The following is a 17,114-nucleotide window of genomic DNA, read 5'->3' as shown; positions in this document are numbered from 1 at the left end:
AGTATTTTTGCCTGGAGAACCCCATGGACAGAGGAACCTGGCAGGCTTCAGTCCATGAGGTCACAAAGAGTCAGACACGACTGAGCAACTAACACTACACTACACTTGTGGCCCTAATGGTAAAGAACCCATCTGCCAATGCAGAAGACATAAGAGACGTGGGTTCAATCCCTGGATCAGGAAGATTCCCCTGGAGGAGGGCCTGGCAATCCACTCTACTATTCTTATCTGGAGAATCCCATGGACAGAGGAGCCTGGCAGGCTACAGTCCATAGGGTCACAAAGAGTTGGACACGACTGAAGCGACTTAGCATGCAGGCACACTACTGCTAGCAAAACAAAGGTTTATTACTTGTTCATGCAGTTTCTTGAGTGACAAGTTGGCTCTGCAGGTTGTCAACTGCCTTTCATGCCATAGTTCAGGGAGAAGAAGGGTGCTTCGAATTTTTTTCAATATTTTATTTTTATTGTCATATGCATAATATAAAGGTTTCCATTTTGAGCATTTTCAAGTGTGCAATTCAGTGACATTCATGTTTTTATGCCACCTGCACCACTATCCATGTCCAGAACTTTTTCATTGCTCCAAACTGAAACTTTTGTTACATGACTATATTTCTACACTCTATAGAACTTGCTGATTCTGGAAAAAACAGATATTTAAAAGTTACTCTTAATCTTTTCCATATCCTATGAGTTTCAGCTCTCACTCCATTATCAGACTTAGGTTCTCTTCCCATATTGAACCTAGTTTTTGACAGTACTTCTTTATGACCCATTGCTTTTGTTTTATGTTAAAACACAAAGAAATGGTATCAGCATCAGAAATTCCTGTATGCTTCAAAGACACTATATCCCAGTCCATATTTGAGAGTATACCAGTGTATCATTAAGATCTCACTACCAATCTGCCCTAAGGTGTGCTTTGATTCAGAGTATAAATCTTACAAAGCTATGGTTTTCCAGTAGTCATGTATGGATGTGAGAGTTGGACTATAAAGAAAGCTGAGTACTGAAGAATTGATGCTTTTGAAATGTGGTGTTGGAGAAGGCTCTTGAGAGTCCCTTGGACAGCCAGGGGAGCAAACTATTCAATCCTAAAAGAAATCAACCCTGAATATTCATTGGAAGGACTGATGCTGAAGCTGAAGCTCCAATACTTCGGCCACCTGATGCGAAGAACTGACTCCTTGGAAAAGACCCTGATACTGGGAAAGATTGAAGGCAGGAGGAGAAGGGGATGTAGAGGATGAGGTGGTTGGATGGCATCACCGACTCGATGGACATGAGTTTGAGCAGGCTCCAGGAGTTGGTAATGGATAGGGAAGCCTGGTATGCTGTAGTCCATGGGGTTGCAAAGAGTCGGACATGACTGAGCGACTGAACTGATGCATATTTTTTCCAGGATTATGATAGCAGGCAAAATATGTCAAGGAATGAAGAACATCTCAGAAGTGCTATGTTAGAAGTATTAAAGCAGTATACTTAAGATTAACTGGGAGATGTTTACTGTCTATGTTTAAAGCATCTTATTTGCTGCATACAAAAGATGAAATCTCATTTCACAGCATTCAGTATTTTTCATTTGATTTTCTAATATGTAATCTATTTATATACATTTTAATCTTTGCTCTCCAACCAAATTAGATTGAAAGATGCAGGACCATCTCCCATGAATTTGGTGTATTCTTTGTAACTGAAAACTGAGCCACTGATACCTAAATTATAACTAAAATAATACTTCAGTTTGCTAAGAAGATGTTTTCTTTCTGACATTAGCTATAATGACTAAAACCTTATACTCAGAAATATGTGTGTATTGCCAAGAAATACTTGAGAAAGAATCAGCTTTTGGGTTAGGACATAGACAAGGAGATGCTAATAATGGAGGATTAGGGGAAGAAATACTGGGACCTTTTGAAGTTTTAGACCCGTAAAGTGTGTATGAACTGAATAGCTGCTTAATACTTCAAATCATCTTTTTTGCTTTCCTGATAGGCTTATCATTTGGAAAAAGCTAAGATATTTGGGTCCGTCTGTAAGTACCCAACAAAATTTTGCTTCTGTATGTATTCTAAAATACAGTCTTTTCCCTTGACCATCAACCCATGATATAGTCAAGTACAAAAGAAACTACAGAAATGGTAACCTGATACATGATATGTCTGTGATATGTTCTTAGTTATATGGCTAGTTAGTTGCAGGGTAAAGTCTGTAATACAGTCTCCCTCTAGAAAGAGTGCTTTTCACAATCTTATTGCTTTTGGAATTAAAAATTGATATAAGCCCATATTTTAGCAATCAACCAACAAAAATACATTTGTTTCCTATTCTAACCAGTTTAAAAAAGACATGGTGAGAGTATAATGAAGAAAATAAAAGAGAGGAAGATACAAATCTCCAAGTTTCTTCAGCTATACCTTGGTCCTGCTTCCTATCAGAACCACCTCTTGAAGTCTAGTTCTTTGAGAGAACACTTCAGTTCCTGGCATGTAGTGATTGTTCAGTAAACATTAGTTCCTCTCTCAGCCATCTTCCTCACAGCCAACGTCATTTGCTCACCTTACCCCTACCCCTAATTTAACATCTGCTTCCTGAAGCTGGCCTTCCCCCTGAAAAACATCTGTACTATCACCAGTTTTCTCTCCTATTTTCAGAGCTGGCTATAGGCCATTTTTTTCTGGATGTCCCAAAATCACGTCTCAAGGAGTGGGGATCAGGGTAAAGTAGGGCCTAAAGGAATATTTATTTAGCATCCTGTGTGAATCAAACATATGTTTCTTATATATGCCAAACCTAGAGAGGAAGTTTCTTATTCAAGACTTTGGTCTTTTTAAGAGCCAGCTCTCAGGGAAATCTTGGGCAGACTTAGGTTTGAATCCTGACTCTGACACTTACTAGCTGTGTGACTTTGTGACAATTGCTTGACTTCTCCAAGCCTCACATAGCACCTTTAGAAAGTAGATATCATTACATTCATGTCAAATTTAGGGGAAATGCAGCTTGAGGAGAATTGGTAGTATGGCATGACCTCTGAAAAACAATACCCCATCATTTGTAATTGCCCTCAGTAAAAAGCCACCTTCCACAATCCTCCTGAGATAAATCTGAATGTATATGGGATCTGTTTGGGGGTCCAGAAAAAAATCCTATCTATATAACTATGTCCTGGAGGTACAGAGGTTATCACTTTCAGGTGGAAAAGAAGTTTGTAATTTAGTAAAAAATTAGCATGAGTTAACAGTATGATGTGACCACCCAAAGATGGCAAAGCAATCTTAGGCTGCATTACTAGAAGAAATATTCAAAATAGGGAGCAGAATATACTTAATATTAGTGAATTGTACACTGAAGAATGGTTAAGGTGGTAAAATTTATGTTATATGGGTTTTTTGTTACCACAGTTTAAAAGATTAAGGTGATTTCATTAGTTTGTTCTGATTGTGACCCCCATTAGGGTGATGTGTTTGTGTTACACTTTATGAATGACATGGATTTAGGCAAACTAGTTAGAGATTTACAAATCATGCTGCATGACAGAACTGGGATCAGCTCACAAATAGGCTCAAGAGGAAGGGAAGGAATAAAGATGTAATGGTTCTCTAAAAATATTTAAGAGCACATGTATACCTGTGGTGGATTCATTTCTATATTTGGCAAAACTAATACAATTATGTAAAGTTTGGAAATAAAATAAAATTAAAAAAAATATTTAAGAAGAAAGTGTATGCTTACAATGACTTAAAGGAATAGAACTAGAACTACTGGAAACTCTAAGATAGTGATTCTCAAAGTGTGGTCCCCGGACCAGCAGCATCAGCATCACTAGGGAACTTTTTAGAAATGTACATTCTTGGGGGCCCTATCCTGGGAATATGGAATCAGAAATCCTAGAATGGGGTCCAACAATCTCTTTAAACAAGCTTTCCAGGTAATTCTGATGCATACTAAAGTTTGAGAACCCCTACTGTAGGAAAACAGATTTCAGTTCAACTGAAAAAAGAAGTAAAAATTTGGCTGCTAAAGAAGATAGCAGTGATTCTCAACCTTCACTGTGCAACAGAGTCACACACAAAGCTTTGAAAAAACAAAACTATGGCCGGGAACCACTCCCAGAGATTTGAGTTAATTGGTCTGGGATGGAGCCTGGGCATTAGTATGTTCTGATAACAAGCAAGGTGATTATAATGTGCAGCCTGGGTTGAGACTACCTTGGTGGAAGACTCAACAAGGATCACTAGGTTGGCTGTTTAAAGATACTACTTAGGGATCCTATTTACAAACACAGATTCTTGGTCCTCAATCCTGGAGATTTAAATAGATTTGAAGTAGTGCCAAAGACTATTTTCTTTTTATTTCCTCCCTCCTTCCTTCCTTCATTAAAAAAAATCTCTTCATGTTACACTAAAGCTCTGTTAGCTTGATAAGTATCATTCTAGATGACAAACCTTTGTATAAATCATCTTATTTACGAAAAAGATATTGTACAGTCATTATGGGTAAGGATCTGAGCCTGTCCTCTCGAGCGTGGTTGACCATGAGAATGACTTGTGGGTGGATGGGACCACCCACAGAGAGGTTTATTTTGATTCAGCATGTTTGATTTTGAAGCTGTGCCTGTGAATTTGATGTGAAACCTTGATTCAGAATGATTCTTACCTGAAGGTTTGTTTCTGAAATTTTGAATGTAGATTTAATCATCTTTGAATTAGGAAAGTGTGCTATTTAAGTACACCTTTTAAGTACACTCCAATATGCAACATCACTCTGATGTCTTCTTTTTGAATTTTAGATTTTTGTGTGTTTTAATTTTTGATTCACTAAAGTTAACATATTCATTATATTATACCCAAAAGGAGAACTTGCTTTTGACAAGTAATTTTAGATGAATGAATTGGATAAAAGGTCAGAGGTCTACATCCTGCATCAGCAACAGCATTGCTTAAGCTTAAATGCAATAGATCTAAAGGTTTATCATATTCATGGCAAGTTTTAAGCTCAGGCTATAATATCCTTTAGTTTCCATAGATATGGGTGGCTCTAGTGGTAAAAAACACACCTGCCAATGCAGGAGACATAAGAGAAGCAGGTTTGATTCCTGGGTCGGGAAGATCCCCTGGAGAACATGGCAACCCACATCAGTACTCTTGCCTGGAGAATCCAATGAACAGAAGAGCCCGGCAGACTACAGTCCAGTTCAGTTCAATTCAGTTGCTCAGTTGTGTCCGACTCTGCAACCCCATGGACTACAGAACGCCAGGCTTCCCTGTCCATCAACAAACTCCCAGAGCATGCTCAAACTCAGGTCCATCAAGTTGGTGATGCCATCCAACCATCTCATTCTCTGCCATCCCCTTCTCCTCCTGCCTTCAGTCTTTCCCAGCATCAGGGTCTTTTCCAAGGAGTCAGTTCTTTGCATCAGGTGGCCAAAGTATTGGAGCTTCAGCATCAGTCCTTCCAATGAATATTCAGGGCTGATTTCCTTTAGGGTTGACTGGCTTGATCTTGCAGCCCAAGGGACTCTCAAGAGTCTTCTCCAACACCACAGTTCAAAAACATCGATTTGGCACTCAGCTTTCTTTATAGTCCAACTCTCACATCCATACATGACTACTGGAAAAAACATAGCTTTGACTAGACAGACCTTTGTTGGCAAATAATGTCTCTGCTTTTCAATATGCTGTCTAGGTTGGTCATAGCTTTTCTTCCAAGAACAAGTGTCTTTTAATTTCGTGGTTGCAGCCCCCATCTGCAGTGATTTTGGAGCCCCCCCAAAATAAAGTCTGTCACTGTTTCCATTGTCTCCCCATCTATTTGTCATGAAGTGATAGGACCAGATGCCATGATCTTAGTTTTCTGAATGTTGAGTTTTAAGCCAACTTTTTCACTCTCCTCTTTCACTTTGATCAAGAGGCTCTTTAGTTCTTCTTCACTTTCTGCCATAAGGATGATGTCATCTGAGTATCTGAGGTTACTGATATTTCTCCCGGCAATCTTGATTCCAGCTTGTTCTTCATCCAGCCCAGCGTTTCTCATGATGTACACTGCATATAAGTTAAATAAGCACAGAGACAATATACAGCCTTGATGTACTCCTTTTCCTATTTGGAACCAGTCTGTTGTTCCATGTCTGGTTCTAAGTGTTGCTTCTTGACCTGCACACATGTTTCCCAAGAGGCAGGTTAGGTGGTCTGGGATTCCCATCTCAAAGAATTTTCCACAGTTTTTTGTGATTCACACAGTGAAAGAAAGGATTTGGTGAAGTCAGAAAAGCAGAGGTAGATGTTTACTGGAACGCTCTTGCTTTTTTGATGATCCAGTGGATGTTGGCAATTTGATCTCTAGTTCCTCCGCCTTTTCTAAATCCAGCTTGAACATCTGGAAGTTCACAGTTCATGTACTGTTGAAGCCTCGCTTGGAATTTTGAGCATTACTTTGCTAGCCTGTGAGATGAGTGCAATTGTGTGATAGTTTGAGCATTCTTTGGCATTGCCTTTCTTTGGGATTGGAATGAACACTGACCTTTTCCAGTCCTGTGGCCACTGCTGAGTTTTCCAAATTTACTGGCATATTGAGTGCAGCACTTTCATAGCATCATCTTTTAGGATTTGAAATAGCTCAACTGGAATTCCATCACCTCCACTAGCTTTGTTCATAGTGATGCTTCCTAAGGCCCACTGGACTTCGCATTTCAGGATGTCTGGCTCTATGTGAGTGATCACACCATCGTAGTTATCTGGATCATGAAGATCTTTTTTGTATAGTTCTTCTGTGTATTCTTGCCACCTCTTCTTAATATCTTCTGCTTCTGTTAGGTCCATACCATTTCTGTCCTTTATTGTGCCCATCTTTGCATGAAATTTTCCCTTGGTGTCTCAAATTTTCTTGAAGAGATCTCTAGTCTTCCCCATTCTATTGTCTTCCTCTATTTCTTTGCATTGATTACTGAGAAAGGCTTTCTTATCTCTCCTTGCTAACTTTGGAACTCTGCATTCAGCTGTATATATCTTTCCTTTTCTCCTTGCTTTTTGCTTCTCTTCTTTTCAGAGCTGTTTGCAAGGCCTGCTTAGACAACCATTTTGCCTGTTTGCATTTCTTTTTCTTGGGGATGGTCTTGATCATTGCCTCCTATACAATGTCATGAACCTCCATCCATAGTTCTTCAGGCACTCTATCAGAGCTAATCCCTTGAATCTGTCACTTTCACTATGTAATTGTAAGGGATTTGATTTAGGTCATACCTGAATGGTCTAGTGGTTTTCCCTACTTTCTTCAATTTAAGTCTGAATTTGGCAATAAAGAGTGCATGATCTGAGCCACAGTCAACTCCCAGTCTTGTTTTTGCTGACTGTATAGAGCTTCTCCATCTTTGGCTGCAAAGAATATAATCAATCTGATTTTGGTATCGACCATCTGGTGATGTCCATGTGTAGAGTCTTCTCTTGTGTTGTTGGAAGAGGGCATTTGCTATGACCAGTGTATTCTCTTGGCAAAACTATTGGGCTTTGCCCTGCTTCATTTTGTACTCCAAGGCCAAATTTGCCTGTTACTCCAAGTATCTCTTGAGTTCTTACTTTTGCATTCCAGTCCCCTATAATGAAAAGGACATCTCTTTGGGGTATTAGTTCTAGAAGATCTTGTAGGTCTTCATAGAACTGTTCAGCTTCAGCTTCTTCAGCATTACTGGTTAAGGCATAGACTTGGATTACTGTGATATTGGTTGGTTTGCCTTGGAAACGAGTAGAGATCATTCTGCCATTTTTGAGATTGTACCTAAGAACTGCATTTTGGACTCCTTTGTTGACTGTGATGGATACTCCATTTCTTTTAAGGGATTTTTGCCCACAGTAGTAGATATAATGGTCATCTGAGTTAAATTCACCAATACCAGTCCATTTTAGTTCACTGATTCCTAAAATGTCAATGTTCTCTCTTGCCATCTCCTGTATGACCAGTTCCAGTTTACCTCGATTCATGGACCTAACATTCCAGGTTCCTATGCAATATTGTTCTTTACAGTATCAGACTTTACTTCCATAACCAGTCACATCCACAACTGGGCATTGTTTTTGCTTTGACTCCATCTTTCTGGAGTTATTTCTCCACTCTCCTCCAGTAACATATTGGACACCTACCAACCTCGGGAGTTTATCTTTCAGTGTCATATCTTTTTGCTTTTTCATACTGTTCATGGGGTTCTCAAGTCAAGAATACTGAAGTAGTTTGCCATTCCCTTCTCCAGTAGACCACATTTTATCAGAACTCTCCACCATGATCCGTCCATCATGGGTGGCCTACATGGGATGGCTCATGGTTTCATTGAGTTAGACAAGGCTGTGGCTACAGTCCATGGGGTCGCAAAGAGTCATGCATGACTTAGCTTACATGCATCTCTTATATTCGCTTCTTCCTTTCTATGCCTACTGCCCACTTCTGGTTTAACTTCATGACCTTTTTCCTGTTGCCTGTGCCTTTTTCCTAACTCATAGCCCTATTTTAAGTCACTTCTTTACACTTGTTGAATGCAGAATTAAGTCTAAATGCCTTAATGAAGCCATTTATGAGTTAGCCTCATTCCAAGCTTTCAATTATTGTCCTTCATATCCTTGTTGTTGTTCAGTTGCTCAGTTGTATTTGACTCTTCACGATTCCATGGACTGCACATGCCAGGCTTCCCTATCCTTCACTGTCTCCCAGAGTTTGCTCAAACTTATGTCCATTGAGTTGGTGATGCCATCCAACCATTTCATCCTCTGCTGCACCCATCTCTTCCTGCCTTCAGTCTTTCCCCAAATCAGGATCTTTTCCAATGAACCAGCTGTTCACATCAGGTGGCCAAAGTATTGGAGCTTCAGCTTCAGCATCAGTCCTTTCAATGAATATTCAGGGTTGATTTCCTTTAGGATTGACTAGTTTGTTCTCCTGACTGTCCAAGGGACTCTCAAGATTCTTCTCCAGCACAGAGTTCGAAAGCATCAATTCTTTGGCGCTCAGTGTACTTTATGGTCTGACTCTCACATCCATACATGACTACTGGAAAAACCATAGTTTGGACTGTATGGACCTTTGTTGGCAAAGTAATGTCTTTGCTTTTTATTTATTATTTTTTAATATAAATTTATTTATTTTAATTGGAGGCTAATTACTTTACAATATTGTATTGGTTTTCCCATACATCAACATGAATCTCTTGTGGCTCAGCTGGTTAAGAATCCACCTGCAATTTGGGAGAACTGGGCTCAATCCCTGGGCTTGGGAGATCCCCTGGAGAAGGGAAAGGCTACCCACTCTCAAGTATTCTGGCCTTGAGAATTCCATGGACTGTGTAGTTCATAGAATCGCAAAGAGTTGGACATGACTAAGTATCTCTGCTTTTTAATAAGCTGTCTAGATTTGTCATAGCTTTTCTTCCAAGGAGCCAGTGTCTTTTACTTCCATGGCTGCAGTCACCGTCCACAGTGATTTTGGAGCTCAAGAAAATAAAATCTGTCACTGTTTCCATTTTTCCCCATTTATTTGCCATGAAGTCATGGGACTATATGTCATGATCTTTGTTTTTTGAACGTTGAGTTTTAAGCCACTTTTTCAGTCTCCTCTTTCACTTTCATCACGAGACTCTTTAGTTCCTCTTTGTTTTCTGCCATTAGGATGGTGTCATCTGCATATCTGAGGTTATTAATATTTCTCCTGCCCATCTTGAATCCAGCTTGAGCTTCATCCAGCCCAAAATTTCACATCGTGTACTCTGCATATAAGTTAAGTAAGCAGGGTGACAAAATACAACCTTCAAGTACTCCTTTCCCTATTTGGAACCAGTCCATTGTTCCATGTCCAGTTCTAACTGTTGCTTCTTGACCTGCATACGGGTTTCACAGGAGGCAGGTAAGGTGGTCTGGTATGCCCATCTCTTTCAGAATTTTCTACAATTTGTTGTGATCCACACAGTCAAAGTCTTTCAAGTAGTCAATGAAGCAGAAGCGGATTTTTTTCTGAAATTCCCTTCCTTTTTCTATGATCCAGTGGACGTTGGCCATATGATCTCTGGTTCCTCTGCTTTTTCTAAATCTAGCTTATACATCTGAAGTTTCTTGATTCATGTACTGTTGAAGCCTAGCTTGAAGGAGTTTGAGCATTACCTTGCTAGCATCTGAAATGAGCCCAGTTGTGCAGTAGTTTGAACATTCTTTGGCATTGACCTTCTTTGAGATTAGAATGAAAACTGACCTTTTCCAGTCCCGTAGCCACTGCTGAGTTTTCCAAATTTGCTGGCATATTGAATATTGCAATACTTTAGTAGCATAATCTTTTAGGATTTGAAACATCCTAAAATATTTCAAAGAATGTCCAAATTACCACACAGTTGCACTCATTTCACATGCTAGCAAGGTAATGCTCAAAATCCTTCAAGGTGGGCTTCAATAGTACATGAACTGGAACTTCCAGATATTCAAGCTGAATTTAGAAAGGCAGAGCAACCAGAGATCAAATTGCTAACATCTGTTGGATAATAGAAATAGCAAAGGGATTCCAGAAAAACATCTGCTTTATTGATTACATGAAAGCCTTTGACAATGTGGATCACAACAAACTGGAAAATCTGAAAGAGATGGGCATACCAGACCACCTTACCTGCCTTCTGAGAAACCAGTATGCAGGTCAAGAAGCAACAGTTAGAACCAGACATGAAAAAAGGACTGGTTCCAAAATGGGAAAGGAGTATGTCAAGGCTGTATTTTGTCACCATGCTTATTTAACTTATATGCAGAGTACATAATGTGAAATGCCAGGCTGGATGAAGCTCAAGCTGGAATCAAGATCTCCAGGAGAAATATCGATAACCTCAGATATGCTAATGACACCACCTTAATGGCAGAAAGCAAAGAGGAACTAAAGAGCCTCTTGATGAAGGTGAAAGAGGAGACTGAGAAAGCTGGCTTAAAACTCATCGTTCAGAAAACAAAGATCATGGCATTCAGTCCCATCACTTAATAGCAAATAGATGGGGAAAAATGGGAACGGTGACAGATTTTACGTTCCTGAGCTTCAAAATCACTGTGGATGGTGACTGTAACCATGAAAGTAAAAGACACTTACTCATTGGAAGAAAAGCTATGACAAACCTAGACAGCTTATTAAAAAGCAGAGACATCACTCTGCCAACAAGGGTTCGTCTAGTCCAAGCTATGTTTTTTCTGTAGTCATGTTTGGATGTGAGAGTTGGACCATAAAGAAGTCTGAAGGCCAAAGAATTGATGCTTTCAAACTGTGGTGCTGGAGAAGACTCCTGAGAGTCCCTTGGACAGCCAGGAGATCAAACCAGTCAACTCTAAATGAAATCAACCCTGAATATTCATTGGAAGGACTGATGCTGAAGCTCCAATAGTTTGACCACCTGATGCGATGATGTTGGGAAAGATTGAGGGCAGGAGAAGGGAGCAGTAGAGGATGAGATTGTTGGACAGCATCACCGACTCAATGGACATGAGTTTGTGCAATCTCTGGGAGATAGTGAAGGACTCGGAAGCCTGGTGTGCTGAAGTCCATGGGGTCGCAGAGTTGGACCCGACTGAGCAACTGAACAACAAAATACTTGAAATATGAAATCATATTCTTGACCCCCCCCAGTACCTTTATTCCACTCTTCTATCTGAATTTTATACATTGATTAAAGCTAAGTTCAAAGCCTGTTTTCCTCTTGAAAGCTTTCCCCAAACTTCTCAGCAGGAATACATTGTACCTTATGTCTTATATCACTTATGACATTTTGATCTTTGGATCATAGTTCTTTCTATACACATCTTCCCTGATAAATTGTCAATTTCTTGAAATTAATAGTTATTCACTTGCTGCATCATTTCCAACATGTGGGACAGTTCTGTATGTATAATAGAAAAGGTCAAGATAAAAAGTTTAAGTTCCAGCTCCATGGAATAACACATGTGATAAGTTTTCTTGATTTCAGTGAATCCTAATTTCCTAACCTTCAGAATTTGGGAAATAACACTTAGCCACAGATTTGTTTTAAGGACTAAAAGAGTAAGCTATTATCTTGTTTACACACACACAAAGGCCTTATCTCTTTCCAAAATGTGTACCATAGTATTTTGAAACTAGCCTCAGTAAATAACAATAAATCTTAATGATGTCCAAGACATTGAGGGTCTGAACTCGGGTAGTGTTATGGTAAATTTAAAGGAAGAGATGGATATCAAATAACATTATAAGCTAGAATGGACAAGAAACAGTGATTTGCTGTGGCTAATAATGGCTGAGATTTTGAGTCTGGAATATCGTACCATTTAATAAAGAAATACAGACCAAGAACTTGTTTGAGAAAATGAGTCAAAGGCAGTAAGTTTAGGCAATACCATTCTAAAGGAAACGTTGTAGGGGTACCAGTAATTTCATGGGCTTCGTGGAAATGTTTGGGTCACCAATAATGAAAGACTATGTTTAAAAAACTCAGCCTTCATATTTCCCAACTTGACTGTCAGTATCAAACCTTGACTATTAGAAGTAGGGAAATCTGGAATTAAAGTTTGATCTAGGAAAGAAGTGAATGTTAAATCTTAGGAATTCTTGAACTTCTAAATTAGTAGTTTCCTTTTGCCTTCTTAATGGAAACTTCCCCTCTGTAACAAGTTATGTTGCCACCAAATGATAATATTTGCTTATTATTACAAATTTTAATAAGAAGTTCAAGATCTTATCACTGTGCTCATTGCATATAGTAGTTAAGGGAAGTCCTGAAATATATTTTAGTTAAACTCTTTACTTTGCTGACTTTACAGTCAAAATTAGAGAAATGATATATTTTAGAACAACCTAAAAATAATTCAGAGGGGATACTATACATTATAGGCATAAATTTATAACTGTTCAACTTGTTTTTGACATGTTCCTTGTTAAAATTATTATTATCTTGAACATGCAATTTAAGTAAGCCTTTTTAGTCCATACAGTGGTACTGAAAACTAAAGCTCAGTTGAAGATATCCAAAATAACTTTTAAAATAAATACTTTTAAAGGTTTTTAAATAGAAAGTCCTACATACTTCTTGCAAAAATTAAAACAGTTGTACAGAAATTAAAATGTTAAATTTTTTCCCTTTCATCCTTTTCTGGCCTTCCTTCCCAAAGTTAATCATTTTTAAATTTAATTTATATCTTTCCACATATTTATATGTGGTGTATATTTAATCTTAGTGTTGGAAATGAATGTATTATATTTATTGTTCTACAATTTTTTGTCCATTTGATATGTCATGGGCATTTCACCATGAAAGTATGTATAGTATTAGCTTATTCATTTAAATAGCCAAGCAGCAAGCAAAATTTTGATGTTTTGTGATTTATACCTTGTAGATACACTAATAAATTTTGGCAGAATACATTGTAGCTGTTAGAAAGCTTAGTTTGAAGTGTGGACCTCAAGTGTAAATTCAGAAATATTTTGACTTGTGTTATTACAGTGAAAAATGTAGCATAATTTGTGGATGTTATTAATAATACTTTGGGGGCTTGTGTGAGACTTGTTTGGCTAAATGAGTGTGCCAATGTTTGTATAACAATGGAAAATGTTTGCCTACTATAGACAAAGTTTTTTGTGGTTCCGTGTGATTTTTGTGTTAGTTACTCAGTTGTGTCTGACTCTTTGCCATCCCATGGACTCTACCCCACCAGGCTCCTCTGTCCATGGAATTCTCCAGGCAAGAATACTGGAGTGGGTTGCTGTTCCCTTCTCCAGGAGATCAACCCAGGGATCAAACCTGGGTCTCCTACATTGCAGGCAGATTCTTTACTGTATGAGCCACCAGGGAAATATGATAATATTGGACCCATAGCTCTAGATAAGTGACAGTATTATAACAATGCCTTTTTAAGGATTATGTATGTGAGTGCTCAGTTGCTCAATCTTGTCCAACTTTTTCAAGTCTTTGCGACCCCATGGACTGTAGCCCACCAGGCTCCTCTGTCCATGGGATTTTCCACGCAAGAATACTGGAGTGGGTTGCCATTTCCTTCACCGGGGGATCTTCCCAACCCAGGGATCAAACCCCCCACTCCTGCATTTACAAATGGATTCTTTACCACTGAGCCACCAGGGAAGTTATGGGGGTACCAGTAACTTTGTGAGCTTCATAAAATGATTTGGGGCACCAATAATGAAAGGCAGGATTAAGAAACCAACCCTCCGAATTTTGTGTTTTACATGTGGCATAGTGATAAAAAAAAAAATCTGCCTGCCAGTGCAGGAGATGCAGAAGACAGGGTTCGATCTCTGGGTCAGGAAGATCCCCTGAAGTAGGAAATGGCAACCCACTCCAGTATTCTCGCCTGGAAAATTCCATGGACAGAGGAGGCTGTGGGCTACAGTCCATGGGGTAGCAAAGAGTCAGACATGACTGACTGAGCATGCATGCACAAGTACCCATGTAATCGTTAAAAAGGCTTTGTCATAAAACAGTCACTTATCTGGAGCTATGGCTCCAGTGTTACCTAAAAATCACACAGACTTATCATATTAAATAACTTGCTATACCCTACATTAGAGGCAGACTTATGCTCGTATTAAATTGCATACTCAATAAGCAAAATGCTTTTACTGTGACCTCACAAGGACTCAGATTTGAAGTGGTGTTTGATCCCTGGGTTGGGAAGATCCCCTGGAGAAGGAAATGGCAAACCACTCCAGTATTCTTCCCATGGTCAGAGGAGCCTGGTAGGCTACAGTCCATGGGGTCGCAAAGAGTCGGACACGACTTGAGCGACTTCATCTCATCTCATCTCATCTCATGAAACGATATGTATTCTAACTATTCATTGATGTGATATATGTCTCACTTCCCTTTATTTTATTCATAGATATAACTTGGAATGAACAGGAAAAGACTGAACTTTTTGCAGATAATTTTTGTCATGTATGTGGAGTGGTGCTTCAGTTTGAATCACAAAGGATTTCACATTATGAGGTAGGTTAAAAACAATGGAAATAGAGTATAAAATAGATTTTTTAATGCAGCAGATAAACTTCATATGTTATCTGGTTTTGATACTTATGAGAATCCTGTGTATTATTTCCCTCTGATAGATGAAGAGCTTGGCTCAGTGAGGAACAGTAATTTACCAGCTTAAGTTTGGGAAATTTGGGTTTAAACTCAGTCTCTTTTGACTCCAAAGCATATTTTCTTTCTTCACATCATTCTGCCTCCCTTTCTATCAAGTCACTGTATGCTTCATGTCCTTGTAGTAAATATAAGGAAAGTTTTATAAGGCTTGAATAGGAAACTATTAATGTGAATCAAGGGATCTCACTGAACTCCAGAATTTTCCTTTACAGTAAATGAAGGGTAAAAACAAAATGAACTAGTCTTGCACTTGATTTAACTACATATTTTTAAGCACAATACCATAGAATTCTAGAGCTAAAAGAAGGAATATTTAATGTTCTTACTTCTTTAGTTTATTGATTAGAAAGCTGAAACCCAGAGGAATAGTGATTAACCATAGCTAATCTTGGCATTACTAAGCTTAAAGATGATCTCCTCTGATTTCATATCTAGTATTCTTTCCTTTCAATTAGTTTTGTCTCCCATTTCTACGTCATGTTATCAACTATTGGATTTTTTTCATATGTGGTATCTGTATTAACAAAAGTACCAGATACATTTACTTAAAAGAAATATAATGCCAGTTCTACTTTAAAATCTTGTTTTGCCCAGTACTAATCTTATTGGCAGTTATATCTCGGTCCTTATGTTGATTTGGATTCAACTATTAATACTATAATTATAGATGGTGAGATTGTGTTGGCTGTGGATTGAGAGGACCTAGGTTCACTCAGTCAGTAAAGTATCTGCCTGCAATGCAGGAGACCTGGGTTCGATTCCTGGGTTGGCAAAATCCCCTGGAGAAAGAAATGGCAACCCACTCCAGTATTCTTGCCTGGAGAATCCCATGAACAGAGGAGCATGGCAAGCTACAGCCCATAGGTTTGCAAGAGTCAGACATGACTTAGTGAGTAAACCACCTCAACTAGGTTCAAGCCATTGTTGTGTAACCCTGGCCAAGTCACTTTACCTCTCTGAGCATGTTTCTTCAGGCTGCAAAATGGAAGCTAAAATCTCTCTTACTATTCTTGTGAAAATTAAATGAAATCAAACATTTGAGTGTGCCTAGCACATCCTGGCACCCCAAAGCTCAAAGAGTTAATAAAGAGAAACATATAATCAAGGAGCTCTCTGATAACCATGGTTGGAACCATTTGAATTTAAATTTGAAAAATAGCTTTTATGGGCTTATGAAGTACTTACTATTCAGTGTAGAAAATGTACAAAATTGTGAGAAAATGTGAATCAATCATAAGTCTGTCACTTGTGGGTAACCATCATTTAATTAACTTCTCTTTAGCTTATATGATTCCAGTATGCTTTCTAAACACATACATTTTTACAAAAGAGAATTGTATATGTTGTTTTGCCCTTGCTTTTTCATATAAGAACATATTCTGAACACTTTGTCCTATCATTGCATCTTTTTACTTATCTATAATAGTTTAATGACTATAAAGCATTATGTTATATAATGTTATAGCATATTTTTTATTTAAATTCCAGTGCCATCTATAAGTTTAGTGCTTAAGCTTGTTAAATAACCAACTCAAACTATACATGACTTTCAAACTATATTTGAAAGCACTTCTTTACAAATATCCTGCTTGTAAAGGTGATTTTTTTTCTCTTTAATATACAGCTTGGTTAATATTGTCAGACTATCTCAGCATGTAATATAGGACAGTATGGCAAAAATTTTGAATTTTAATAAGGTTGCACTTATTAATATTTCCTTTTATATTTATGTTTATACATGTTTAAGAAACTATTCTCTGTATTTTTGCCAGATAAATATTTCCTTCTATTCTTTTCTAATACTGTTAAAAGTTTTATTTCTTGGGTTAATGTGTGTGATCCATCTGGTATTTATTTTCATATATGCAAGGTGATAACATTGTTTTCCATACAGATAGTAGGTGTTCCAGCACATTTATTTAACAGTTCATTTTTGCCCCACTGATTTGTAGTGGCATCTCTATCATAAGCTACTTTTCATATATAC

At 38.2% G+C, this 17,114-nt stretch overlaps 1 protein-coding gene across 9 annotated transcripts in view; it reads left to right on the top strand.

Moving 5' to 3' along the window:
• The window catches only part of ZMAT1 (zinc finger matrin-type 1), a 168,732-nt gene that overhangs the window by 134,259 nt on the left and 17,359 nt on the right, over window positions 1-17,114 (top strand). For all 9 annotated transcript variants that reach the window (XM_027533952.1, XM_027533945.1, XM_027533944.1 and 6 more), the window contains one exon: window positions 14,865-14,971. In XM_027533952.1, the coding sequence (XP_027389753.1) occupies window positions 14,865-14,971 (107 nt within the window). The remainder of the gene's footprint in view (window positions 1-14,864; window positions 14,972-17,114) is intronic.

The sequence above is a fragment of the Bos indicus x Bos taurus genome, chromosome X (assembly GCF_003369695.1).
Source record: "Bos indicus x Bos taurus breed Angus x Brahman F1 hybrid chromosome X, Bos_hybrid_MaternalHap_v2.0, whole genome shotgun sequence".
Lineage (NCBI taxonomy): Eukaryota > Metazoa > Chordata > Mammalia > Artiodactyla > Bovidae > Bos > Bos indicus x Bos taurus.
The sequence above is the reverse complement of the archived record's forward strand: the minus strand, read 5'-3'. Positions and strand labels throughout refer to the sequence as shown.